Genomic DNA, 26,400 nt, shown 5'->3' on the forward strand with positions numbered 1-26,400 from the left:
TCCACAGATGAGAGGTTGAAAAAGTAGGAATTACGCCCAACCACAGGGGGGCAGTGTTCTGTAAGAAGCAAGGGTGACGCACAGGTCGAGCATGGAGCACTTCTCTTCTTCGGGAGTAGCGCGTCTGAAACCAGGAGCATTTCGTGTCCCCCGAAGCGACCAGAGGGCTTCACGTATGACTGGTTTCTTACGAAAGAGCGGATTATGACACAAGAAAGAAGAAGTCGGGAGACGTGTCAAGAAAAACTAAACATTCGTGGCGCTGATAAAGCCGTCAACATCGTTGGACAGGTAGTGAGTCGCTAACGGCTGCAGCAGCAGCAGCAGCAGCATCTTGTGGTCCATTGCATCACGTTTTCCAGCGCAGAGAATCAGAGAGCTAACGAGGCTAGCTCCGTGAAAATCACATATGCTGGTGAAATCACAAAACGGATTAACAGAAGAACTGGATTCGTCGCTTCCGAAGATCAACTGTACGATGCTGTTGCAAATAGCTACAAGCTAGTTTCACATTATGGGGCTTCAGAACGATTACACTTGTGTAGCTAAGTTTAGACCATCTATCTGCCGTTATCTCGCTAAATTCACAGACTCCAGTGAGGACTGGTCATGTCTCTGATGACAAAGAGTAGTGTTATGTTAGCACCGGTATAATGTCACCCCGGTTGTCCGCGTCATTAACGCCAGAAGTCACTACGCTAGCTAAAGTAGCAACGTACCTCCGGTTAGTCTAGCTAGCCACCCTCACTTTGCTAACTCGTTACTCTTGGCGGATTCAAATACCTTGTTATTGTTTGAATGTTCATCGGCTTCGCTGCACGGGTTCCGCATCACAATTCTAATCATTTAACAACGGATGTAACTTGAAATAACTTATTTTCTATAACCCCTAAATGAGCATGATGCCTTTAGCTAGGCTAACTTAGCTAGCTCTACTTTAACGGCGAGCTCTCGGAGACTGTAATCCTGCGTGACCTTGCAAGCTAACTGGGTAGCCTGCTACTGTAACTGGGGAAGAGTGTAAGGCAGCTGTTAGCCCTCAATCGGGGACAACTAACACGGGCTTGTTTTAATTTGTGGCCCCTGTCGCATGTGTTAAACACCCCAGCGTTTCATTGTTCTCAGATGGAGAGCGATCGATCGTTTGTTTACATTATGTCAAGCTAGCTCGATGCTAACAAACGCAGCTGCCGATGCTAATATTTACTCCGCAGATGCTAAGGAACCAGCTAACACTAGCCAGCTATCTGACGTTTGAACTTGAACTTTTAAGTCTAAATCTTGATTCATGTGTCTGACGGTTATCTGTGGAAGTTGTTCTGGGTTGTAACAAGCTGTTAAAGTTCAAATGTTACGTGTTGTCACATTCAAACCCGACAAGTACTGGTACACGTGAGCACTAGATGTTGCATATGATGATGCTTCATTTGTTATTGATGGAGTTAATTTGCTGGTGTAACTATGTCTGTGAAAGTGTAGCGATGCCTTTTACGTGCACAGCTTGTGCTTGTTTTCTTTGTAACAGGTTATAAAATGCCTCCATATTTCCTCTGTAGCTTCAGCATGTGGCAGCGCAGTGACAGGCGTGTTGCGCGGGAGTTCACTTGAATCCGCTGTGTTTTCCAATGTGGTCACAGAGGGCAGTATTGTGTCCAATCTCACACACTGTGCAGCTGACGGGAAACTTTCCATTCAGGTGGTGTTGGCCTTGAAAGCACCACTGTGTGTACCGGATCCTGGAGTTAGTTGTGTGTGGCTGGATTATTTGTGCAGTAGCAATGTTGCGAGAGACACAACATTCACAGTATTGGGTCAGTTATGGTAAATATGCTACATGAGAAGTAAGTAGGGACAGACACAGGTTAAAACTAACTACCCGTGTTGAGATCATGACATTTTTAATGTTTTTAGGTGAGTTAAACAAGTTAAACCGACCCTAGATCTTTTGGCCTTGAAAACAAAAATACGGTGGCAGAGAGAGCTCAACGCACTGCAAATTAAAAAAACACATGCAAATAGAAGAAACGTGCAAATTAAGGAAAAGGGATGAACCTGGTTGTAGTTCAATGCTTTGTGAAGTTATTGAAGTCTGCTCGTCAGTGATGGAACTTCACAAAGCATTGAACTACAGCCAGGTTCCATCCCCTGGAAACATTTCCATTGTCGTTTTTGCTATTTGCAGCACGGTTCTGTATTTGCATGTGTTGTGACTTTTCTCACCGCATGTGTCATCAAATTGATGAAGTTGTTTTCATAATTTGCACATGTTTATTGTATTTGCATGTTTTCTTAATTTGAGGTGCGTTGAGCTCTCTGGTCAATGTACAAAAGGTGAAAAAGTAAGCTTTTAACTAATGTGGATCTCTGACTGAGGATATGGGAAAGTAAAATATTATTTAAGAATGGTAAAAACAGAAATTTCACAATTGATTTATGACATCTGACCACAGATAAACTTTAGTAGTATGACAGTAGTGTTGGTATCATCTGCCTGTAAATGTTATTGACAGCTATTTCTTAGCTGGTGAAAAATAAAAAAGGCCACATCAGGTTATGTGACCAATGACTTTTAGTAGTATTTTGCTTTAGCGCTTTATTAGAACTCACTGACAAACCCCACATCTGCCAACAGATGTGCAGCAGTGTGCCATGTGTTTTTGTTGTCGCCCCAGTTGTCAGCACGTTTGCTGACAGCACATTTCCTGACAACTGGGAGTGCAACTGTGGTTTGAATGAAAGACCTTTTGTAATGTAAAACCTGGCAGATAAAGCCTGAAGTGGATTTGTGGAGTTGGACGGGTTCAGTTTGGGTGTTCCACAGGTCATGTTTTAACAGTTTTAACTGGTGTTTAATTTGTGAGACAGTATCTAGTGCAAGGTTATATTTACAAAATAAAATGTTTTTTACCACATAACTTAAAACAAATGTACAGTGTTTTGAAGTAGCTATAAGTGACGGATGAATGGACTGTTACTAATATACTATATGTCCTGTGTTTATGCAGTGAACAATGCATGACCTGACTGCCCAAGTCACCAGCAGCCTGCTGCCTTTCCCTGGAGTGACTGTAGATGCTCTAGGGGAGGATGACATCGCTCTAGACTCTGTTCTTCAAGGGAACTTCACTGTTGGTAAGCCTAGTTTTACTGATCAATCAATTTTATAAATTTATATTCTTCTTGGATTGTAACCACTACTCTTTTCATAAGCAAAATATACACACAACTCTGTGATGACATGTATCATTTTTGAGTCATTATTTTCTTTGAAGTATTTGAAGCTGTTGCAGCATCTTGAGTTATTAAAGACTTATCAGAATGACCGATTATTATACATCTCTTTACCATTATTTTTTGTCAAGGATTATGAACTTGTTTTAAACCCAACTCAATAATAAATAAGCTACTTATGATACAATACACAATACACTTAATACCTCATGTTATATCCCTTCAAGACACAAGACCACAATCATTCATCTGTTAAAAGCCCTCACCAGAGTTGTGAAATTGCGACTTCATGATATTGCTGCAGCAACAATAATTCTGTAGATGCGGTAAAGGCATTCTTAGTATGTAATTTTACATAGTTTCAACAGCATAAACACAGAAGTCACTGCAGTATGATGTGTAAAACCTAATTTTAAACAAGTTGTTATTTGATCTTTGAAGTGTCATAAGTTTCAGCTCAAGAACATGTGTATTGGTACAACTGACTGCAGATCCATGTTGGTTCACGTGTGATTGAAAAAACTGAGTCCAGCTCAGTGATGACCTTTACTCTATTATAATAAACGTAAACATTTTTGATTTCTTTTTTTCTGTGTGTGAAGGTCGCAGCGGCTTGGCCTGGCTAGTCTGTGGCCCCCATCTGGAGGTTGTCCATGCAGTGACAGGAGAACGGCTGTCGGCGTACTGCTTCAGTGGCGGAGGGGAGCAGCCACCCACTGTCCTTGCTGCCAGGGACTTCAGCTGGCTCAAACGGTCAGAGCTTTGTTTCACTATTTCTTTTATGGTCACTTGTTTGTCACTTTTAAATGTGGATTGTAATGAGTGGTAGTTGACATTTCAATTTCTATATTTTGTAACAAAAGACTTATTTATTTGAATATTTAATGACTTAGATTTGGAAATATCGAATATTAACTCCTTCATTTTGAATTTTCTAGGTCTGGCCTGCTGGTTGGCTTGGAGGAAGCAGAGGGTAATTTGCTGTGTCTCTATGATTTGGGACTGTCGAGGGTGGTCAAAGCTGTGGTCATACCAGGCAGGGTGAGTTAACTGTGCACCAGTGTCTTCTTCTGTCCTCACTAGTAGAGATGATCTATCACACCAGGATAACTGTTCAATAAATAAGCAACATAAATAATTGTATGGTTTGAATCTAAATGGGCATTCAAATACTGGTTAATCATTATTGTAAGGCACAGTTCAACCACTAAGGACTTTATTTAATGATCTAAGCACATTGTCTAAAATGCATTGCGTGCCTTCCCACATCTCATTTTAAGGCCAACATGTGCAGCTTCATGCTGGGTATAAGGTGGGGCCCTAATTAATTTGTTAGAATACAAAACATGATTGTGTGCCTTTTGATCGGAAGTAGAATAGATGACACAAATGTTCAGTCACTTGGTCAATACATAGCAGCACCTCCTTTGGCAGAAATCACAGCAAGCAAATTTGTTTTTAAACTTTGACTTCCGGAAACACTTATGTCAGGACAACGCTGTTTTTATTAATCTTTGCATTCTATAATAAGTGTTCAAAAATAATCCACACAAGGTACAAAAACCTGAATATGTCTTTTCTCTCTTCTAGATTACAGCCATTGAGCCGTTGGTGAGTTATGGTGGAGCAAGCACTTCGACACAGCACCTCCACCAGAGTTTGCGCTGGTTCTTTGGCATCGCTGCTGTAGTGACAGATCTCGGTCATGTTCTGCTTGTGGACCTCTGTCTCGATGACCTGTCCTGCAGCCAGAGTGAACTGGAGGCTTCAGGTAAGGAGAGATTGAGAATGGGTTCGGTTTATAGGTGTTTGCATGCTTGTCTGTGGTGTTCTCTTTGTTTGTAAACTTTATTTGGTAGAAGAGCAAAGGTCAGTTTCCAGTTTTCTGGGGTAAAATGATTACATGTGGACATCTAGAACCCCACCCCCTTCTTTTTTTTTGTAAATCTGTAAAGGAGTCTCTCTTTTAATTTTTTTTTTCTGTTCACAGCCCTGCAGGTAGTGACCAAATCTCCTGCTGAGATCCCCAGACTCAGAGAAGTCAGCACCAGGCAAGGCAGACATCTTTGTCTCCAGCTGAATGGGCCCAGTGGAGTGGGAGCCACAGCTCTGCAGTACATCTCCAGGACCAATCAGCTGGCAGTTGGATTTTCTAATGGATACTTACAGCTGTGGAACATGAAGACACTTAAGAAAGAGTGAGGTTTTGTTTTTCTTCTAACTCCAGGTTAAATGTCACTCCTGTTGTCAGCGTCGTTAACACCAGCAGTCACTACGTTAGCCACCCTCACTTTGCTATTTACTGTTTTTTTTTGGAGGATTCAAATACATCTTATTGTTTGAATGTTCATCAACTTCGCTGCACAATTTCTGCATTAGAAAGAAGGGAGGATGTGTGGATTTAGAGCTTTTTCTTTGAAATAAGGACACTTTGCATTATTACTGTTAAGTATCTCATACATAGTTCTCCCATAACAGCAATGTATGTTTGCCTAATTATAGCCTTGTAATGACTAGTCTGTACTTTTTTAATTCATAGGCACCTCTAATATTTATGTAATTGTATGCCATTGATGCATACAGGGATTTGAGGTTGATTTTAAAATGTGTTTGTACTAACTGTTGATTGTTTGTTCATGTGTAGATACAACTCCCTGTTAGAAGGTGGCGGTGTGGCTGTGTATGCCTTCACCTTTCAGGAGCCAGAGAATGACCCCAGGAACTGCTGCTACCTCTGGGCGGTCCAGTCGTCTCAGGACCTGTAAGTCTTATATATTTCAATTAATCTATCCAGACAAGTTTGTTTCTATGTTCTTATTTGTGCTCTACACCTCTCACCCTCATGCAGTGAGGGAGATACTGTCAGCCTCCGCCTGCTTCAGCTGGCCTTCAGTGAACGGAAGTGTCTGCCTTCTGGCAAGATCCTCTATGAGGTATTTAGTTCATACAATATTATGACAGTATTTTTTTTATGTCTTGAATTAATAATCCCTTTATAAAGGGGGCCCCATGTCGGCCCCTGCAAATGTACCTTGATTTATCCTCCTCCCTCTTTGTCTATCTCAGGGTCTGGAGTACTGCGAGGAACGCTACAGTCAGGAGTTAAGTGGCGCAGCTTTCCCTCTCAGGGCTCAGACCACAAACACCCGTCTGCTGAGCTGCCAGACCATCGAGAAATTCCGACCCCACCCTGACAGGGATGACAGCATGAACGAAGGTTAGTCTGCTTCTCCTGAGGTTGTCAGCGTTTTTATTCAATTTTTTTAATTCAATTTTTAATATGTTTCAGTGTTGTCAAAAGTAGTGAAAAGTAATCTTAAATGGGTTTATAATGGCGAATAGTCACATTTTGTTTTCTTTCTCTGTGCTGTAACTACTTACCGTCTCATTTCTCGATCATTTCGTCCTCACATCTTCCCATTTTCAGTTGCATCTCCAGACACCAGTGTTTCTATCTTCAGCTGGCAAGTCAAGGCCTATGGTCAGGGAAGTCTATCTACCTACATCGGGGTATTTGACATCAATCGTTGGTACCACGCACAAATGCCGGACTCTTTAAGGTACATTGGAAACTGATTTGCAGCTTTTTTAGAGACTTCTTTAATTGAAATCATATTGACAACCAAGGTTCAGGATGTCGTGTGTCTGTTATAGTTGTCCTGGAGTGGCTGTTTGATTTACTGCAACACTACATTTCACTTGCACCTTCTGTGTTGTGTTAGAATCGGGGAGTCTCTGCAAAATTGTCCCTACCTGGCAGTTTGGTCTCTGGACCCAGTGGTGAAGATGGTGTCTCCACACGCTCTTCTGGATGTGGTGGTACATGACCGCAGCTTAAGCAGGGGTCTGCCCTTCACGTGTCCCCCACCAGAACAATATTTTAACCCCACTACATACAACTTTGGTAAGTAGAGACAGTGTGTGTACCAACATCTTAATCTAATTGTCGGTGTAAATATTGAAGGACATTTGAATATGATGTATTAAATAATCTCCCTGGTCGATGTAAAAAAAAAAAAAATATTTAGGCTCTGAGTCGTATCTGTTGCATCTTTGTGTCACTTTGAAAGTTGCATGTGCAGACATACCTTGGTTTATTGTTGAAATGTGATTTCACTAAAAAGGTTGATAGACTACGTTTCTTTTTTTGTGTTACAGATGCTACCTGCTTGCTCAACTCTGGAATCGTTCACTTAACCTGCTCTGGGTATCAGAAAGAGGCAAGTTTCATTAATTTGTTTTTCTATTTCACCACATTAGGCCTGTTCCATATGACCAAAATCTTATAGCCCAGTCAAGGTCATTTCATATCAACATAACGATATGTATCGTAACGTTATCTGTTATATTTATTTGATCGTATTCAGTTATAAGAAGTGGACATATGCAAATGAAAACCATGAATTGTTTCTGCTTAAGTTTACAGTTTCCTCTGTATTAATGGGACATGATCTTTTTCTTGTGTGGCCTTGAGGTCATTTTTATAACTATTGCATTACACAATATTACTGTTTAGCTCATGTTTAATTAGGTGAAGATTTTTGTATTGGAAAGTAGGCTTCTCTTAAACCTCCACATTTTCATTAAAACAGACTCTGAGCTTTTTGAAGAAAGCTGCTCCTTGTTCCAGTGATGTCATCTCCACTAGCTACTCTCGCTGCCTCATGTCTGGCCTACTCTCATCTCGCCTGTCTGACACTCAGGCCTCCAGTCTCTCTCAGGTACACACTCAGCTGACATGCACTCCCTCTTTCAGTTCATGTTTAAACAAATCTCTCATCTGAAAATATAATATACAAAATAATACACAGAATGAAATGTATTTGTTTTTTAGTTTTGAAAGTAATTATATGCAACTTTGACTTCAGGAGGAACAGCTGGATGCCATCTTGTCCACAGCAGTGGAGACCAGCTCCCTGGGACTGATCACTGGCTGTATAAAGCAGTGGACTGCAGAAGGTGAGGAGACATAACTTTCAAATTGTTTCTCAACCCTACACCCAAACCCCTTTGTACCCATGCAGTGTGTGGTGATGATGTCCCCTCAGTGTTGCTCTTGACTTCCTCTCACATATGTAGACATTAGCACCTTAAATTTGTAATGCACTCCTCTGCATACATGCCACAGCCACCTGTTCTGCTGTCCACGCTAGTTCCTCAAATTCTCTTCTTCTTCCACAGAACAACCAGGCTCTGCACTGAACCTGCGCTACATCCTGGATTGGGCCTGGAACAAAGTAGTTCAGACCAAGAAGGAACTGGACGGCATCTGTATGTTTTCATATCACACTCTTCCTTATTTCCTGTCTCATATACAATGTTATAATGTGAGATGTTCACATTAACAGTTTGAAATGATTAGGTAAATGTATTTAAAAGGTAATTCCTCCGAGACTAAAGCTGAGGCATCAGGCTGCTCTTAACATGAGGCATCCAATAGTCTTTTTCTACTTGTCACTGATTTCTTTTATGTAGTTATCCATTTCAAGCACAGCCAGTCTGCAGGCGTTTATCGTACTCCCGTATACAAATACGTGACTGAGCAGCTCTGCTAATGCTACCAATTTTAGCTTTTATATTTCCCGAGAGAGGTTTTTCTTCCACCTCAATTGGCATTTCCGCACATTTCCAGCATATACAACTATCAACAGGGGTATAAATAGATGTTTTCATATACAGTTTCTGATTGAAACCCTAAATCCACTGTTGTGTCACACAATAAATGGGAAATGGGCGTAATATTTACCAAACAGGTGTTTTAGTGTAATCTTTGTTGCTGCCGATGTTTGTTCTGTCTACTCTCATATTCTGGATCAGGTCAGACCATTTAATAACCAGTTAAAAACTCCTTGTAGAGGCTTTAAAGAGGCCGAGACTAATATTGGTCATATTTATACTTGGACTGGCTGTTTCTATGCTGTTTGTGAGTTTGTTTCAGTGTACAAACTGATGTTGAACTGTTGCTTTTTGTGTGTGTTTGTTTTTGTAGGTGCACCGCTGTTTGACAGCTCCTCCAACTTTACAGACCCTCAGACCTTACAGCTGCTGCAGCACAGCCAGAGACTGCTGGGTAACCTCAGCACCATCTTCCACTGTCTGCTCAATGAAGCTCAGGAGCTCACTCAAAAAGGTGCAGTGTCCACACACAAACAATCACATCTGTTGATAAACTACTGCTTGGTGTAAATTCATCATATGCAGCCATCTCTGTCAGTATTTCACACAGGGAAGTGTTTTGGATAAAGCATCAATCCAGTGTGATTGCACTCTTTGGTGGACTTTCACGTTTTTGGGCCTCTGGTCATTCAAGCCATTTTCATTTAACCCAGAGTCTGCCTTTCACAGCGGGAGGTTCTCTGCAGTTGATTCCCAGGTATACCGTTTGCAGGGATTAAACACTAATGTGTGCAACTGAGAGACACATTTTCCAGAAATGGCAATAAACATTAAATCACTATAGTGTTCACTTACCGTTAATGTACAGTGCAGCCATCCAGGATTTTTAAGTCGGTTCTGTTGAGGGTCCTTGTAATTTCTGACTCCCTGGTTCAAACAGAACATATTATAATTGGAATTTTAATTCCTTGTTTAGTGGTCAGCCGTGTCTTGTCACTGAGAACCTGTTTTGAGTCATTTGTTGTTATTGAAATGTTGTGGTTATGTTCTTGTTGTGTAGGTCTGATGGGGCTGATAAACAAGAACATGGTGTCCAATCTGATTTCCAAGTACGCTCAGGTGGTCCTCTGGTTCTGTCGTACCGGCTTACTGCCCGAGGGATCAGGTAAAAAAAACACAGTGGACAAGAATGAAAAATGTACCAACAATTATTCTTTAAATGGAAAGATTCTGCTTGTCACAGTAGGATAACATTTCTAAAGGTGTGTTTTAAGCATTTGCATACATCTGTATTCAGCTTTCGTTTCTTCTCTCCACACACACACACACACACACACACACACACACACACACACACACACACAGATGACGATGCTCTCCAGATCTCCAGGCCTTTCTACACCCACTCGGTCATCAGCAACTATTATACTATACGCAGAGAGGAGCTCACCAGACTCGCTAAGTGAGTACTCTTTGTTCAAATCCATAAAGATTAATCCAAAATTGCATCATTCCAAATCTAGGGCAGCAGCCATAAGATTTACTTATTCATCACTAGCACCAGCCTAGAAAATGCTAGAATGACTAATGTCCATCTCGGTTTCCTCTGTTTGGATCTAGACTTGAATCAGTTTTTTTCCTGTAATGTACTTTTGTCTGTGTAATGTAATTACTGGTCAACGAGTCTTTTGTTTAAAATATCTTGAACTGGTGAAATTGCATTAGATAATCTAATGCCAAAACTCCCTCGTTGCCTTCTCAGGGGAAAGTGGTGTGCAGACTGCCTGATGATTGACGGTTTGGTCGGTCAGTGTGGTGAACGCTTGACCAACCTGTGGAAAAGGGATGAGGGTGGGACTGGGCAGTATCCCCCACCTACACTACATGTAAGCATTTAGAAATGAATTTGACTCATTTTGTATCAATATAACTCACACATCTGCTGTATCAACGCTGTAAAGAACAGGATATTAATTATGTGTTTTTGATCCACAGGCCTTGTTGGACATTTATCTGCTGGAAAACATTGATGAGACTGCCAAACATTCAATCGTATCCTTTATTGTCTAAACAAATACTTGTTTCCCAAATTATACAAGTCAGCCAATATTTTTCAGAAATTCAAAAGCACTACATCAGTTATTAATTAGCAATTTTGCATTAATTATTGAGCATGTGGTTTTAAGAAACAGTGAAGAAATTAGATACATAAAATAACATATTTTCAAGAATTCTATAATAGAAAAGAAACTTTTGGCAAAATTACAGATTTGGAAACTGTATTTAATTGTCAGGCTTGCAGTGAGCTGTTTGCATACAGGTGAGAGGTTTTGTAGCTTATTACAGAATATATTGAAGATATATTCACATGTTCACATTGTGTTTAGTTTGGTATTAGTTATTGTTGGGTTAGTTATTTTATACACTATTCCAATGTCAGGGTGTGATGTTTGTTTTATTTTTGTTGTATCATGATAGAAAATCTTAAGCCCTCCTGTGGTTGGACTAAATCAAACCTACTACTTGTAAAAGCCTTGACCTGTTGTCTCAGGTGATTTACCTGTTGCTGGATGTCATGCACTCCTTCCCCGACAAGGACGGAGCATCAGTGCACTCTTTTCCCTCAGCTTTTGCAATCCCTGTTGGGTTGGTGAAACTAGTACAGGGCCTCTGGTTGCTGGACCATCACGGCCATCAGGTTCTCACATTTGAATTACATTATTCTCTAATTTGGACAATGCTACCATCATGATATAATCCCTCAGCTTATCTTTGAGCTCTTTCTTAATGTCATTTTCTTCTTTGTCCTGATCAGAGTTCATTTGAGCTGCTCCTGCATCCATCTGCCTCTCAGTGTCAGTTTGAGTGGCAACACGAGCGTGTCCTGAACGCTCTCATGTGCCAGGGCCAGCACGCAATCGCTCTGCGATATTTCCACATCACAAAGCTCCCGATTTCCTCCACCTCCCAGGCCAAACTCTGCCTGTCTGTACTGCTACACAACAGGTAGCTTTTTGAAACTGTGAAACATGTTAGCCTTACAAGTGTCCCCTTTATTAACCAGCCAGTGTGCGCTTTTTCCAGGTGTCTCATAGAGGCGTGGTCCTTAGTTCGGCAGCACTCTAACCGCCTCAATATGGCTGAGCTGCTGGGCTTCCTGTATGAGAGCTGCCAGGAGCTTGGCCTCATCAAGGAGTTGCTCAAACTGCCCCTGGGTCTAAGTGAACAGGTAAGAAAGTGTGGATTTAATGTCTGCATTATTGAAAACCAATAGTTATTCTGCTTGTAGATTGTTCTTTCTTTAGGTTGTAAAGTTGATGCCTGAACTCCTGGTTCTTGGGTTTGTGTTTCAGGAGTGTTTGGAGAAGTTTCTCCAGAGCACAGGAGGTCTCCAAAACAGAGAATTACTGATGGTTCATTACCTCCAACAGTCCAACTACATACCTGCTCTGCAGCTCAACCACAGCCTTAAAATGGATCTAATGGTATGTTTGACACACCACAATTATCAAAACATTAACTTGATATGTAGTATGTGATATTTATGTTTCAGCAGTCAAAATTAAGGTGTTCCATGTGATTGATAATCCTATTTTATTATGTCTTTGTTCCTAGAATGAGCGAGACCCAAAGCTGAAAGAACGATTCAACACCAGGAACTCTATATTGGATCAGTATGGGAAAGTTTTGCCCAGAGTCCAGAGGAAACTGGCAATGGAGAGAGCCAAGCCCTACCAGCATCCATACACCATTCACAGAGAGGGTATGGAGGATGAATTACCTCCATCCATCACATGTTGACACAGTGGGAAAGTATAAAAATGATGACATTAGAAACTTTTCAACCACTGTTTTCCAGTTTCTCGGCCGCAGCCACTGTCTACTATCACCAAGCGCTCTGCCAGTGAGAAAGTGATGTCCAGGGCTGGATTTATCAACAACGTCCTGACCAAGATTGAGGAGGTGTGGTTAGGCAAAGGTGCAACACCACAGTCCTCCCCATCAAACAAGTGAGCATATGATATCAAAATTATATCACATCTCAAAGGTAACGACTTTAATTGTTGTTTTTTTGTTTTCTTTTGTTGTTCTAACCTTTTTCATGTTGCTTCTTCCAGCTTCAGGGCAGCTGATATTCGGAGTCCGAGCCCCAGGCCCTCGTCTTCAGCCCTTCCTGATCCCTTCCTCAGAACTCCCATCACCATGACCTCCAAACGAAAGTCAAGGTACTTCCACAAGTGCAACAGTGACAGTGAAGAAAATTACATTTGAACATAAAAGGAAACATGTATTTAATAACTTAATACTTTTGTCTATCTGGTGCAAGACAGTTGAGCTTTTTTTTTTTTATATGGACACATTTAACATAACCAGAGTTCAGAAAAAAATCTACTAGATATTTGACCAACCATTCCTCATTTATGTAACCCAGGCTGATGGACTTAGTGGTTCAACCCACCTGTCAGAGCCCTCAGCCACTTCTCAGCACCCCCAGACCCCCCAGCTCATGGGTTTCTCCAAAGAGCAGCAGCAAAGCGCCTGAACTGAGTCTACTGCAAACACCACAGGTCGTCAAGGTACGTAGACTAGTGTGGATTTTTTTGTTCTATTTCTAAGTAATTAACTTTGTATTTGGGGCAATTTTAATAATTTGTTGCTTATATTTTTGTATGTTTTGTTCTCTCAGCGAGCTCGGGCCTTGGCTGCCTCTGGCCCGGTGTTCTCAGCCTTCACCCCACAGTCCATCCTCCGCAGCAGCCTGAGGCCCACACCTGTCGTCACCCCTTCTGCTTCTCCAGGGCGCTCCATCACCCCTCCGCTCCGCAGCAAAGAGAGCCGCATCACTTTCATCGAAGAAGCAGAATCTCCTGAACCAGAGAAGGGCATCAGGTGGACCAATGGGGTAAGAGGCTATCTCACACAAACAAACAAAAAACATTTTGGTTCCACCTCACATTCTGCATCTGTAACCCTCTTTGGAACTGTTTTCTCCTCTAGATCGCAGCAGACAGTGAGATCAGCTTGCTGACCAGAGGCCCTATAATGTCCAGGGCTACAGCTAAAAGCTGGTCTTCACAGCCAGCTGATGAGGAAGAGGATGGAGATGAGGAAAGGGAACAACCTCATGTGAAGTTCTTGCCTCCTGAAGGCGGGGTCCCCTCACCTCAAATGAGAGGCTCTGAGAGTGAGTCATCCTCCATCCATGAAGCTGTAGAAACCAAACCGTCAGATGCACCGCAAGTTCAAATCAGCCTGAGCTTTGACACCAGTCAGACATCTGTCCAGTCAATAGACACCACCCTCGAGTACTATGATGCACCTTTATCACAAGAACAGGAAATAGAGGAAGAGCACGTAGGCACAGAGGAAGATGAAGAGGTAGTGACACTGAACATTAAAGCTTCAACTGAAAATGAGGAAACGGAGGAAACGCACTCACCAGCCACTGAGCAAACCCCTGTTCAGACGTCAGAGAATATAGAGAAGGAAGAAGAGGAAGCGCAGGAAGATGAAGAAGTTATGGAGATTAGTCTTGATGAGGAGGTGAAAAATGAGGAAGATGTTCAGTCTGAAAAGGAGGACGAACAAGATGTTGAGTCAAGTAGCAAAGAAGATGCTGCAACTATTGACCACGAGGAGGCACCTAGTCAAGGTAATTCATTAGCACAATTTGCTCAATTTGTTTTCACATGACTTATTATTAGAGGTGGGATGTTTCACACCAGCACTGAATAGTACCAACATTCAAAGATCTGTGCTCTAAAATTTTACATTTTCAGAAACTAAAGGTTTGGAAAAATGTGTTTTGTGTTTTCTGAATTTCTCTAACACAATGCTCATCCTATTTTATTTATCACTAGTGTGTAACCAGGTAACTGAGATCACAGATTCTGGCACAGAGGTCGAATCTCAGGATCAACCAGCAAACGCCCCCGAACAGGATGTCACTGAATCCGTAGAGCATCTGAAACCTTTAGAAGAAACAAACGAACCCGAGGAGGATCTTGAACAATCAACAGGTCCATATATACGCAATACATTTATACTGTAAATTCTATAAACTCGTAACCAAGGCTACAGAAGTGCCACCTATTAACTTGCATGTTGAAAAATGATGCTTTTGTTTTGTGTTGGTTTCAACAGATCTGACTGAGTTTGTGCAGCAGCATCTGTTTGGCAGCGACCTGTCTCCTCCACTCACCCGCTCAGGAATTCACAATGCATCGCAGATGTCATTCGACAGGTATGTACGATAACTAGTATAAAATTACTATAAAATGTCTTATTATGCTGTTTTTTTTCTGTAGCCTCATCAGCTTCTGATCGGTTCATTGTTTTGTTTGTGTTTCTCCCAGAGAGTCACTAGGTGAGGTTGAAGAGGAGGAGCAGGCAGCTGTCGAACCTCCCCCAGTTTTCACCAGCCAGAAATCGAACGCCTCCGTGACTTCCTCTGAGCCGACAGGCACAGACTCCCACTGTGAGGAAGATCATAAAAATTCATATTTACACAATGCGAATATACCTCTCACATTTTCTCAAAGGCTGCACTTCTATGCTTTGTTTTTTTCCTAGCTGTTGTGAGTGTAAATGATAGTGAAGAGCTCTCTAGCCCTGTGTCTGAGGAGGAAGAAGATGATGATGATGAAGAAGAGGAGTCTGATCAAGCTGAGGAGGAGGAAGAGGAGGAGGACTCTGGTAGTGAGGTGGAGATCATTGAGGAGGTGCAGGGCAATGGGAGGCTGCCACCCCTCCAAGCTAGTTCAGTGTTTGTACAACAAGGACACAAACACTTCCTGCCGAGTCTGTCAGAGCAGGAGGCTGCGGAGTTCTCCCTGATCCCACCCGGAGCAGAGATGAAGGTAACCAACACAGAGCTGATTAGATGACTAATGAAAAAATTCATCAGCCAACATTATTTTGTAATATCTACTTAACTAAATATGCCAAATATTCAGATCCAGCTTTTGAATTTACTACTTTTTTTCTTCTACATTCTGGGTTAGCAACTAACATTGTTGTGTTTTCTCCTACAAAGATTGTAGAGGACGACATGGAGGGTGATGTGGTGATGGTGAGACTCGGGGAGAATGAAGAAGAGCTGGAGGCAGTGGAGGACGAAGAGCAAGGCTCGTCATACATGGAGCTTAAACCCTCCACCACTCTTCTGGTTCCTCTGGAGCTTGTGGAGGGACAACATGGCCTGGTCGATAGTGCTCAGCTGGATCTTCCTGAGATCCAAACAGTTGTGCCAGACAACCCAGAGACTGATACTCACTGCGACTTCTCTCTGATGCTCGATATGGACGAGGGTGAGAATAAAGAGGCGGACACGCTGCCTATTGAGAATGATCAGCATCCCTCCGATCTCTCCACCCAGCCTCTAGTAGAGGCGGCTAGTGAGGAGCTTGTGGTCAAACCTGAAGTTATTCTTTTGGGAACAGATGACCAGGATAAGCCCCTGTCTGAGGAAGTCTCACTAGATGACCAGGGGTTAGAGATGGACATCCTGGATTCAAATGAGGTTGATGGACTGACAGAATCAGAACCTGTAGAATTCCAAACTGACCAACAGGCTGAAGACACTGACACAACTCAGGAGAAAAATGTGCAGGAGGATTCTGAGTTGGTAATGCTGGTTGAAGATCCTGAGCCTGCAGCTCTACCTGCACCAACTCCAGTGGGAGAACTCTCAACAGTTGTGGACGACGATGAGTCTGAGGCAAAAATAGATGCTATTGATGAGAAGCGAGTGGAGGAGGATACACCAGCACCTGAGGACCAAGAAGAACCTGAAGAGAATGGGCCTGTTATTATAGATGCAGTGATTGTACCCAGTACAGAGATGGTGGAGGAGCATCTGCAGGACAGCAGAGTCTTGGAAACAGAAGAGCTTAACAGAGAGGAAGTCACAGAAGAGGAGGAAACAAAAAGGACGATGGAAGAGCTCAACAGAGAGGAAATTACAGAAGAGGAGGAAAAAAGGACGATGGAAGAGCTCAACAGAGAGGAAATTACAGAAGAGGAGGAAACAAAAAATACGATGGAAGAGCTCAACAGAGAGGAAATCACAGAAGAGGAAATCACAGAAGAGGAGGAAACAAAAAATTTGATGGAAGAGCTCAACAGAGAGGAAATCACAGAAGAGGAGGAAACCAAAAATGCGATAGAAGAGCTCAACAGAAAGGAAATTACAGAAGAGGAGGAAACCAAAAATGCTATAGAAGAGCTCAACAGAGAGGAAATCTCAGAAGAGGAGGAAACAAAAAATACTGTAGAAGAGCTCAACAGAGAGGAAATCTCAGAAGAGGAGGAAACAAAAAATACTATAGAAGAGCTTAACAGAGAGGACATTACAGAAGAGGAGGAAACAAAAAATAATATAGAAGAGCTCAACAGAGAGGAAATCACAGAAGAGGAGGAAACAAAAAGGACAATGGAAGAGCTTAACAGAGAGGAAATTACAGAAGAGGAAACAAAAAATACAATAGAAGAGCTCATCAGAGAGGAAATCACAGAAGAGGAGGAAACAAAAAATACGATAGAAGAGCTCAACAGAGAGGAAATTACAGAGGAGGAAACCAAAAATACGATAGAAGAGCTCAACAGAGAGGAAATTACAGAGGAGGAAACAAAAAATACGATAGAAGAGCTCAACAGAGAGGAAATTACAAAAGAGGAGGGAACAAAAAGGACAAAGAGGGGAAGACCAAAAGAAAAGAACTTTGAGGAGACGCCTGTGAAACAGGTCTTGATCTCAAATTGCGAGCCAGAGGAACATCCTGTACCGGAGACCCCCACTTCTCAAAAGAAGAAGACTCCTTCCACCCCAACACGGAGAACTACAAGAGGGAGGAGAGCTGTCACTTTTATCTCTCCTCTCCAAGAGGAAACAGAGGAGCTAGAGAAGGATGTGAAAGTGGAGGAGTCAGAGATGAGGGAGGTCCCTGCCACACCTCGTCAGACTCGTACACCCAGAAAAACGAATGTCCAAGCCAGCCCTCCTCGAAGGAGTACCCGCAAAGCTCTGCCAGAGCCCCCTCAAGACAAGGATGAAGATGAGGAGGCCATGGATATCACAACAACATCAACCTCCAAAGCCTCTTCTCCAGCCAGACGACAGGTTTCCAAGAGGACTTCTTCAACAAGGACCACCCAAAGGACCCAGACCGGCAGTAAGGAGCAGTCTACAGCTACAGAGGTTGAATTTAAAGAAGAGGAGGACCTAGACGAAGAGTTCACACAGATAAAAATTGGTCGAAGAACGAGCTCCAAGACTCTCACTTCTTCCAAACCTAGTGGCACACAGGGCAACACTCTGCGAAAGACCAGTCGCAGGATACTGAGCAGCAGTGAGTTGGAGTCCTCAACATTAGAGATCTTGGAAGAGGAGAATGTACAGGAAGAAGGTTTTGCTCCCCCTGTCAAACGCAGCTCCAGAAAGATGAAGACGGAGCCGTCTGAGACACAGCCAGCGCTGCTGGAGGAGGAAGAGGTGGGGGAGAAACGACAACCTCCCAGCCCTGGCAGGACGACTCGACAGTCCAGCCGGATCTCCCTGAATGTTTACCCACAAGTAAGGATTGAAATCTTTAAAAATATGTTAAATAAGCTGAAATGTAAGAAGATCATCTCATTCACCAGCATCTGTTCATATTAAGCCACTTTTGTTTGATGTTCTTTTAGTTTTTGTCACATAAAATCGTTTTTTTAACCAATGTTTATCATGCATTTGTCATAAAACCCGATCCATCCATTCATTGTTGATCATTGATGACACCCCCAGGTGAAACTGGTTCCTGTATCACTTCCTCAGAGTGCAGGAAATGCAAGCCAAGGGTCAATTGAAACTGAAAACATAAAAGAAATCCAAGACCTACCTGAGTCCGAGCATAACGGCAACGCCAGTCGCACCAACTCCCGTCGACCAACCAGGAGCAAACTGTGGGACAACCCTGAGGAAGATCTCCCCTTGTTGGACTCTCCGTTGGAGGTGGATTCTGAAACCCCTGTGGCAGATGCCCTCATCAAGAGACTGCAGGATGAGGAGAAGCAGGAAGGTACGTACAGAGCCTCCGCCTTTGGACTGAAGCTAGAACTGTGGTTAATGAAAATAAGAGAAAAGCCATTGACATGTTTTGCAAATGTGATTGAGTAAAATCTGTTTGTTAAATGACAGGAAGAGTAGTTGTCTCAAAGATGGTGAGAAACCGCAAGAGGAGTACGAAGTCGTCGACGGAGCAGGTTGACATCCTGGTTCCTGAACCCGCTGAGGACGAATCCAGTCCAGGCGAGCACTCAATCATCTACTCCCCCTCACGAAGGAGAACAAGAGGTGAGCCTCCTTTTTATTCACATAGTTGTATGGACAAATAATCCATCTGCCCACAGTGATTTTAACTTTTTTTTAAATCTGCCTCAGCCCATAGAGAAGAGGATTCTGGCCCAAGTGAAGAGACTCCAGCTCCTGTCACTCGCAGCAGGAGACGAGTCCAAGGTGTTGCTCCTCAGGTGAGAGCTTGTACTTATGAGGTTCACACTTCTATTCCTAGTCCACAGTACACGATATTTGGCCCGATTTTCTACATACAACAAATTTTGGATGATGAAGATGCACACAAAAGCTCTAGATCAGAGCCAAGTCAGCATTAGGTCTGCAGGTGGCAATCGCTATGTGTGAACTCTTCAAAGGCCTGATCTAAGAGCCTAAATACAGTTAAATATATCGAGACGGATCGGAGATGACAGCCAATCAGAACGCAGGATGGGGTGATGCAGGTGTAGTTTAGAGACGAGACATTAGCTTGAAACATGCACTAAACTCAGAGTGTACGCGAAAACACAAATGTCCGAAAAACTGCAGAATGTCTAAAGGAGCCGACATGCGACAGACACATAAATGGAAAAAAACTAAAGAAAACAAATCTCAGTGAAATGACAGGTTTTGGTGATAATAGCCAAAGCCGGTGTCGATGTGCTGTAAACAAAATCACGTGATTAATACCTTACTTCCTGCCTTTGCCTGCTGCACCGCCCTTCACCTGAAAACTAACAGAGATTTCTGTGTTGATGTGGAGAATCTCCTGCTGCAGTGTTTGTGTTAATGCTTTAAATTAAGTTTATACTGCTCTGAAATGACAGAGACCACATCTCCAGGATTAAAGCATCATTTATTAAATCAATAATTATCACATTCATTTTGAGGGAGAAATAATAAATGTGAGCTCTCTTGAAGAATTAACATTTTTTGCCGTCTCCTTTTTTCCCAGGATACAGCTGCTTCAGAAGAAGATAACTTGGAAGTGGAGAAAGCAGCCGGTGTTTCTAAAACTAGAAAGACGGGCAAACAAACAGCCAAGTAAGACTCTTTTCTTTTCTCCAAAAGATAAATCCCACATTTTTTTTTACTAACTGAGTTATAGGAATACATTTGTACATAAATTTAGTTTTCAGTATTTACTTCATCTTGATTTGTCTTTGTCACAGCTAATACTTTCACACGCTGTTTTCTTTTTTCCCATCATTTATTTTTCTGACGCTCTCCCCATTTTCAGATCCAAAGGCGTTTCAGAGCCACCCCCCACAGCAGAGGTGGACCTGATCTCGCCTCTGCCCAGCCCGGCCGATCCACTCCCACGAACACAGAAGAGGGTAAAAGGAGGAGAGGTCGCGACCTCGGGCATGAACCTGCGACGCAAACGCATAATGGAGACCGTTTTCACAAAACCCGTCACCCGCAGGAAGAAGCTCTAAGGAGGTCGGCGGTGTCTTTTAACCAGTGAACCTCAGACAGCCGCCTCAAGATTTAAACCAAGTCGGTGTAAAAAAAACAAAACGAACTATGTCCTCAAATGCTTCAAAGCTGCAGTCGTCTTTGTATGTTGACCTTTCCGTGTAGGACAATAAAATAAAAGCAACGAGAGGACTTTATTTTTGGAGTTTACTTGTCCCGCTCGTACTAACTTGATTTCACTTGATATTGTGTCTGTGGCCATTTTGTGACGCTCTTTGTAATCGGCTTAATTCTCTGAGCACAGAATGGAACGAGGGAACGTAATCACTGACGGTTTTTAGCAGCGTCCGCTCATAAAACCCAGAGACTGAAGAGAACTTGCCTCTGATGAAAGAGGTTTTATTTACATTCTCTTAAATTTTAAGTTTTGTTTTTCTTTGTTGTTTACTTTTAAGACTTTGATGCCTGCTGTTTTTTCTATTTAAGAAGAAAAGCAACCAACCCAGTGGAGATGAAACATTTCTACTGCTAGATTTGTATATAGTTTTTTTGCTATGTTCCAAATAAAGATATTAAATAAATCCTAAAGAATTATTTTCATTTTGCATTCGATCATCTAAGCAGGCTGCCTATGCCACAGTCTTAAAATACACTCAGTTGATTTGGGAGGTTTTCTGTGAACCAGGCACAGACTTGTACACTATTGCCAACAGAAGTGGACTGTTTTGTACGTTATGGGGATGTTGTATATTGTGAAAGGGGGGGGGGACTTGCACAGCATTTGGAGTTGTTCAACTTGTTTTGGGATTTGTTAATAGGCTTGTTTGATTAGATTTACACCATCTGTCACATAGGCTATTTTCTGATGAATGTACGTAGAATGTCTTATTTTTGATGACTGCTCTTTGATAAATATGGCAATGCTTGAAAACCTATCTCACTGTTGGTGTCTCAATTTCAGTTTTTTGTGCAGATGGAGTGACTGTGTGGCAAAGTATTTTTCTCTCTGTGTGTCAGAGGTGAGCGGAGTTAAGAGATGTTCCCCTGACGGCCTCTAAAATCCAACTTCCTCCACCAGCTTCCAGTTTGAAAAGGAACAAATGTGTGTAACCATCCTGTGTGAATTTGACTCCTGTTTCCCAGAGCACCTCTACTCAATAATTCAGAGTGTTGGACGAGGGGAAAGTGAAACCAATTTTTCTCCACTGCTTCGATTCATTAACAAATCACCAAGGGAATAAAATCAATTATAAAATCCTCTTATGTTGAACTTCTATCAATAAGTTTATTAAAATACGAACTCACTATTTCATTTTACCCTGGAACAGTTTCTTCTACACATTGTCTCTTTAAGTTTATACTTTACAGTCACATCCACATTAAAGCATTCAAACTAAATGTCGTCCATTGTGTTTCCAGTGAAGCCAAACGAGGCAGTTACCTACATTCCCAGGTCTTCACCTCTGTCTCCCGCTGCCCTGAATGTGTCCGTGTCCGCATGTTACTCGACACAGTTTGCTCTCCTGTGCTCTGAGTGAGTGGATCACTCGGTGTGTCAGTCAGTCCCCTGTGCTGAAAGCTGCCTGCTGACAATGAGAGCTAAAGCCTCAGACATGCACAGCAAGGACTGTGTCAAAGTGGCCGTCAGAGTCCGTCCCTTCAACAAGGTCAGTATACTATATACAGCTGTATAGTATTTGTATTAATACTATATATACTAGAAGGAATATTACTTCTAGTTTTACCTGGCCAACATCGCTCTTTACCAGTTTACTCTCAAATGTATTGACAAACTCAGGAGGATTTGACTCATGCACATTTATTTCTTTTCATCTAATAGGAGCAAAACTAAATACAAAATTTAACTTGAAATTTTGTAAAATATCTTCAAATACAACAAATGTAATGAGTAAGATGGTAATTTAGGCAATATACATACTTTAAGCACTGAGTGAACGAGTCTGAACAATAATCTAGTTCAACTCTAATGTTCCTAATATGATCCTGGTGCTGGCCAATTCATAATATACATTATAATGTATGTGATCACACTGACAACTTAGAAGGATTTAATATTAGCATGTATGTGGCTGTGTAGCCCTGTTGTGTTCATGTAGGTTCATTGGATGTTGTGTTGCCTTCAGGAGATACTTGTTAAATAAATGATCGGACTCTAATGTAAGAATGTGACCAAAATTACTGGAACACAATTGTCTCTGAGGTAAATTTGACTTGAGAAAAGTAATTTGCGTCCATAATTCTCAATATCTAACAAAACAGACAATTACATTTTATTTTTTTTTACGATTTAACACATTTTAAATAATAGATAATAGCAATCAAATGTTGTTTAGACATATATTAGCACCCTTAGTAATATTTTTATTCACACTCTTTCTAGGCAATTATTATTATCCAGTTTTTTCCTGTGAAACTAAATGATGTCTTAAAATATCACAATTTTAAAGGCACCAATAATATAGCTGGGGCCATTTTTAAGGATCTGTGTATAACATACAAGCCCCTTTCATTGTTTCTTTGTGTTTTATTTATTCTGTAGCAAACCACACCCATAGTGGTGTCATGATAAATGAGCTTTAGATTTTTTAGCACTTTTCAGGAGGAGCAGAGCACGTTTCAATGAGGTGTGACGGCACCAACACTTTTTTTTAACCACATCTATAGTAATAGTGTAGTTTACAAAACGATCTCATTGAACTCTTAAAGAAAGTACTACAACTCATTCTTCCTCCCATGCTTAATAAATTATTAAATGTAATCGAGAGCCTCACTCCTCCTCCCACATCCTTGAACTTCTTCTCCTCCTCGCGCAGAGAGAGAGGGATGCAGGCAGCCACTGTGTCGTCTCCATGGTGTCAAGCTCCATCACCATCCAGGACCCACGTGACTCTCAGACCCGGCGCTCGTTCTGCTTCGACTATGCCTACTGGTCCCACAGCGGCTTCTCTCGAGACCGCAGGGGCCTGTACGTGCCTGAGGAGGAGGGGGGGCGATACGCTGACCAGGTCAGCTCCAGGGAAGGGATTGGTACAGTCATTACAACCAGCATGTGGGAGCTTTGTGTTTGGGTCTGAAGGTGCATAGATATGTTTTGCACCTCCTGAAATGTTTTCTATCCCCAGGACAGTGTGTTCCAGGACCTGGGAGAAGGAATACTGGACAATGCCCTGCAGGTAAATGTCCTTGTTCCTTTGTTCCCACTGATCGTGAGGTGTGGTGGTTTTGTTCTGTGCTCCTTGGCCGACATGAACTCTTCTGAGGTTGAACAATAATTGTTAACAGTAAATGTCCTGACTCATTGGTGCAGGGCTACAATGCCACACTGTTGGCCTACGGGCAGACCGGCTCTGGGAAGAGTTACTCCATGGTGGGCTACGGGCCCAACAAAGGTCTGGTTCCTAAACTCTGTGATCGACTGTTTGAGGCGATCAGAGAAAACCAGGATACCAGACAGTGTCAGGTAGAGAGTGTGTATGTGTGTGTGTGTGTGTGTGTCTGCTTCATGTCATTAGGTGTGTTGTGATTATTGAGAAATGTCTTAAATGTTTTTGTTCATGATGTCCACACAGGTCTTTTTCAGTATGATGGAAATCTATAATGAGCAGGTAAAGCAGCTACTTTTATGTTTTCATTCTTCCTTTTGTCTCTTTCCTATTGTGGGTTTTGTTTTTTTTTGTCTTGGAAGGAAAACCCAATACAAAATGTTTCACCTTGAAATAGCAGCTTCAAAATGAGTTGGATGGTTCACTGAGAATGATGACACTTTCATTCCCACTCCTCACTTGGAACGTCTGCTCTTGCTCTAACTAGTGAGCGGGCTCAGTCTCCTGTGAGAAGGGTGTTACTGACTTAAAGTCGCAGCTTCGATCATCAGAATCAGGCCCAGCAAATTCAAGAGTAGAATACTAAACTGTAGATGAGTTAAAAAGACTAAGAAATCATTAAAAAACAGCGTTTATCTCAAATATTCAATGAGGAAATGTTTGAAAAATCAAAAATTCTAAACAAAGTTTGCTGCATTTGCTACAGCTGCAGCTCTTCTGTTTCAGGAAGCTGGGGATGATGGGTAATATCCAGTTCAGTTGTGTTTCTGTTCAGTGAGTGGGACTGCACATGTGACTGCAGAGGGCGCTGTTGTTCAGTAAAAGTTACACAGTGTTACAAGTTCAGCTCCTGCTCAGCAACTTCTCTGTTTGTCGTCTCTTTCTCTGGATGTTAAAACACTTCAGAGGTCATTCATTAATATCCAGACCTCCTCCTTCTCACCCTCTTTGATTTCTTTGTCTCTTCTCTCATCCTCCAGGTAATTGACCTGCTGTCTCGGGGGTCACGCACGTCTGGGGCCCTCAGAGTTCGAGAGGAGCAGCACAGAGGTTTCTATGTGGAGGGTCTCCGTACTGTCCCCTGTGACAGTGCACAACAGGTGGGGGGGGTAGAGAGAGTGAGGCTTCCACACAAAGACACAAACTGAGCTGTTGCATTTGGAAACATATGAAAAAAAACGTGAACCTGTAAATTGCTCTGCAGGTGGAGCAGCTGATGGAACAGGGCACCAGGACTCGAACCACAGCTGCCACTCACATGAACGCCAACAGCAGTCGCTCACACATGCTGATCGTCCTCCAGCTCAAACAGGTGAATACATTCAGACACTAAAGCATCTCTCCAAAACTATGACAAAACTCTGACTCAGAATCAGGCATCAGACTCCGCACTGTTTTCTGAAGCTGCGGAGGTAGCAAGTTCCTCAATCGCTAACGAAATAAGAACAAATTCAAAACAGTATAATTCTACATTATGCTTCAAATTTCAGGTCAATAATTGATGCATTTATTTTTTCCTATTCACTCATCTCCCAGATCCATTTACGTTTCTCACCGGTGTTGTGACTCCAGTATCGTCTCTGTCATCATTTTATTGCCGCATGTTATCTTCAGGCTTCCTCCAACAGCTGTAGTTGTCATCACCCTGTCAGATTTTTTCCAAAGAGAGCATCACGAAGCAGTCCAACATCAACCTGGTGGACCTGGCCGGCAGTGAGCGTCAGAGGTCGTCGGGGTCAGAGGCCGACAGACTCAAAGAGGGCACAGCCATCAACCTGAGCCTCACCACCCTGGGCAACGTCATCAGGTAGTCTGAATGTTTCATTGAGTTTTTGTTTCGTTTGGTTTATCTGTAGTTTGCACCTCCTCTCACCTCCTCTCGCCTCCTCTCACCTCCTCTCACCTCCTCTCACCTCCTCTCGCCTCCTCTCGCCTCCTCCAGTGCTCTTGCCGATGTGGCAGTAGGGAAGAAGGTCGTCCACATTCCTTACAGAGACTCAGTTCTCACCAAGTTGCTGCAGTCTGCACTGGGAGGCAACAGTCGCACTGTAATGGTAACAGACATTCCATTGCACTGTCCGATACATTTTATAAAAAGCTTTGCTGGGTCACCTCGGCTTTAAGTTTGCAAATGAAATACATTTCCTAGATTGCCACACTGAGCCCTGCTGACATCTGCTTTGAGGAGTCCCTATCAACACTGCGCTATGCTGAGAGGTACTGTGAAGTATCATGGCTCCCTCAGTTCCCTTTATTTCAGCTGTATCCTAACAGACCTCACCCCTTGCCCCCCTTCTACCTCCCCCATTACCTCAGGGCTAAGCGCATCCAGAACAAGGCAGTGGTGAACGAGAGCCCCACTGAGCGTCTGGTCAAAGAGCTGAAGGCAGAGAACGCCAGACTCCTGCAGCGACTGAGCCGGCTGGGCCAGGAGGGACGCAGAGCTCATGATGAGACCAGTAAGAGTCACTGCTGCAA

The 26,400-nt window shown here is 42.5% G+C and overlaps 2 protein-coding genes across 5 annotated transcripts in view; both read left to right on the forward strand.

The window, feature by feature from the left end:
- Positions 1 to 61: 61 nt before the first annotated feature.
- On the forward strand, positions 62 to 21,513 carry ahctf1 (AT hook containing transcription factor 1). 4 transcript variants are annotated; one of them, XM_047342155.1, is made up of 40 exons: positions 62 to 291; positions 3,006 to 3,132; positions 3,834 to 3,984; positions 4,170 to 4,272; positions 4,822 to 5,002; positions 5,222 to 5,429; positions 5,876 to 5,992; positions 6,080 to 6,164; positions 6,298 to 6,448; positions 6,659 to 6,791; positions 6,954 to 7,135; positions 7,390 to 7,451; positions 7,824 to 7,952; positions 8,100 to 8,190; positions 8,413 to 8,502; positions 9,221 to 9,361; positions 9,908 to 10,012; positions 10,213 to 10,309; positions 10,610 to 10,733; positions 10,843 to 10,899; positions 11,399 to 11,545; positions 11,663 to 11,853; positions 11,932 to 12,076; positions 12,201 to 12,332; positions 12,463 to 12,610; positions 12,707 to 12,857; positions 12,966 to 13,073; positions 13,280 to 13,424; positions 13,535 to 13,750; positions 13,846 to 14,500; positions 14,709 to 14,867; positions 14,992 to 15,091; positions 15,204 to 15,325; positions 15,421 to 15,707; positions 15,884 to 18,421; positions 18,662 to 18,905; positions 19,025 to 19,180; positions 19,268 to 19,356; positions 20,115 to 20,203; positions 20,400 to 21,513. In XM_047342155.1, the coding sequence occupies exons 2-40, from the start codon at positions 3,012 to 3,014 to the stop codon at positions 20,596 to 20,598; spliced, it is 8,349 nt and encodes a 2,782-aa protein (XP_047198111.1). In that variant the 5' UTR covers positions 62 to 291; positions 3,006 to 3,011; the 3' UTR covers positions 20,599 to 21,513. The 4 variants fall into 4 exon arrangements, with proteins under 4 accessions (XP_047198111.1, XP_035029370.2, XP_047198085.1 ...); XM_035173479.2 differs by having other exon boundaries at positions 63 to 294; positions 18,632 to 18,905; XM_047342129.1 differs by having other exon boundaries at positions 63 to 291; positions 18,632 to 18,905.
- Positions 21,514 to 22,191: 678 nt separating this feature from the next.
- Positions 22,192 to 26,400, forward strand: part of kif28 (kinesin family member 28) — a 67,682-nt gene continuing 63,473 nt past the window's right edge. The window contains exons 1-11 of the mRNA XM_047340761.1: positions 22,192 to 22,245; positions 23,413 to 23,604; positions 23,722 to 23,772; positions 23,907 to 24,059; positions 24,169 to 24,204; positions 24,903 to 25,022; positions 25,127 to 25,234; positions 25,575 to 25,729; positions 25,865 to 25,976; positions 26,072 to 26,139; positions 26,239 to 26,381. Of these exons, the coding sequence (XP_047196717.1) occupies positions 22,192 to 22,245; positions 23,413 to 23,604; positions 23,722 to 23,772; positions 23,907 to 24,059; positions 24,169 to 24,204; positions 24,903 to 25,022; positions 25,127 to 25,234; positions 25,575 to 25,729; positions 25,865 to 25,976; positions 26,072 to 26,139; positions 26,239 to 26,381 (1,192 nt within the window). The remainder of the gene's footprint in view (positions 22,246 to 23,412; positions 23,605 to 23,721; positions 23,773 to 23,906; positions 24,060 to 24,168; positions 24,205 to 24,902; positions 25,023 to 25,126; positions 25,235 to 25,574; positions 25,730 to 25,864; positions 25,977 to 26,071; positions 26,140 to 26,238; positions 26,382 to 26,400) is intronic.

The sequence above is a fragment of the Hippoglossus stenolepis genome, chromosome 1 (genome assembly GCF_022539355.2).
Source record: "Hippoglossus stenolepis isolate QCI-W04-F060 chromosome 1, HSTE1.2, whole genome shotgun sequence".
NCBI lineage: Eukaryota > Metazoa > Chordata > Actinopteri > Pleuronectiformes > Pleuronectidae > Hippoglossus > Hippoglossus stenolepis.

Coding starts and splice junctions, on each gene's coding strand:
- ahctf1 (XM_035173479.2), top strand. CDS start 3,012: ATGCATGACCTGACTGCCCAAGTCACCAGCAGCCTGCTGCCTTTCCCT. Junction 5,993..6,079: donor GTCCAGTCGTCTCAGGACCT/GTAAGTCTTATA, acceptor ACCCTCATGCAG/TGAGGGAGATACTGTCAGCC. Junction 20,204..20,399: donor ACGGGCAAACAAACAGCCAA/GTAAGACTCTTT, acceptor CCCCATTTTCAG/ATCCAAAGGCGTTTCAGAGC.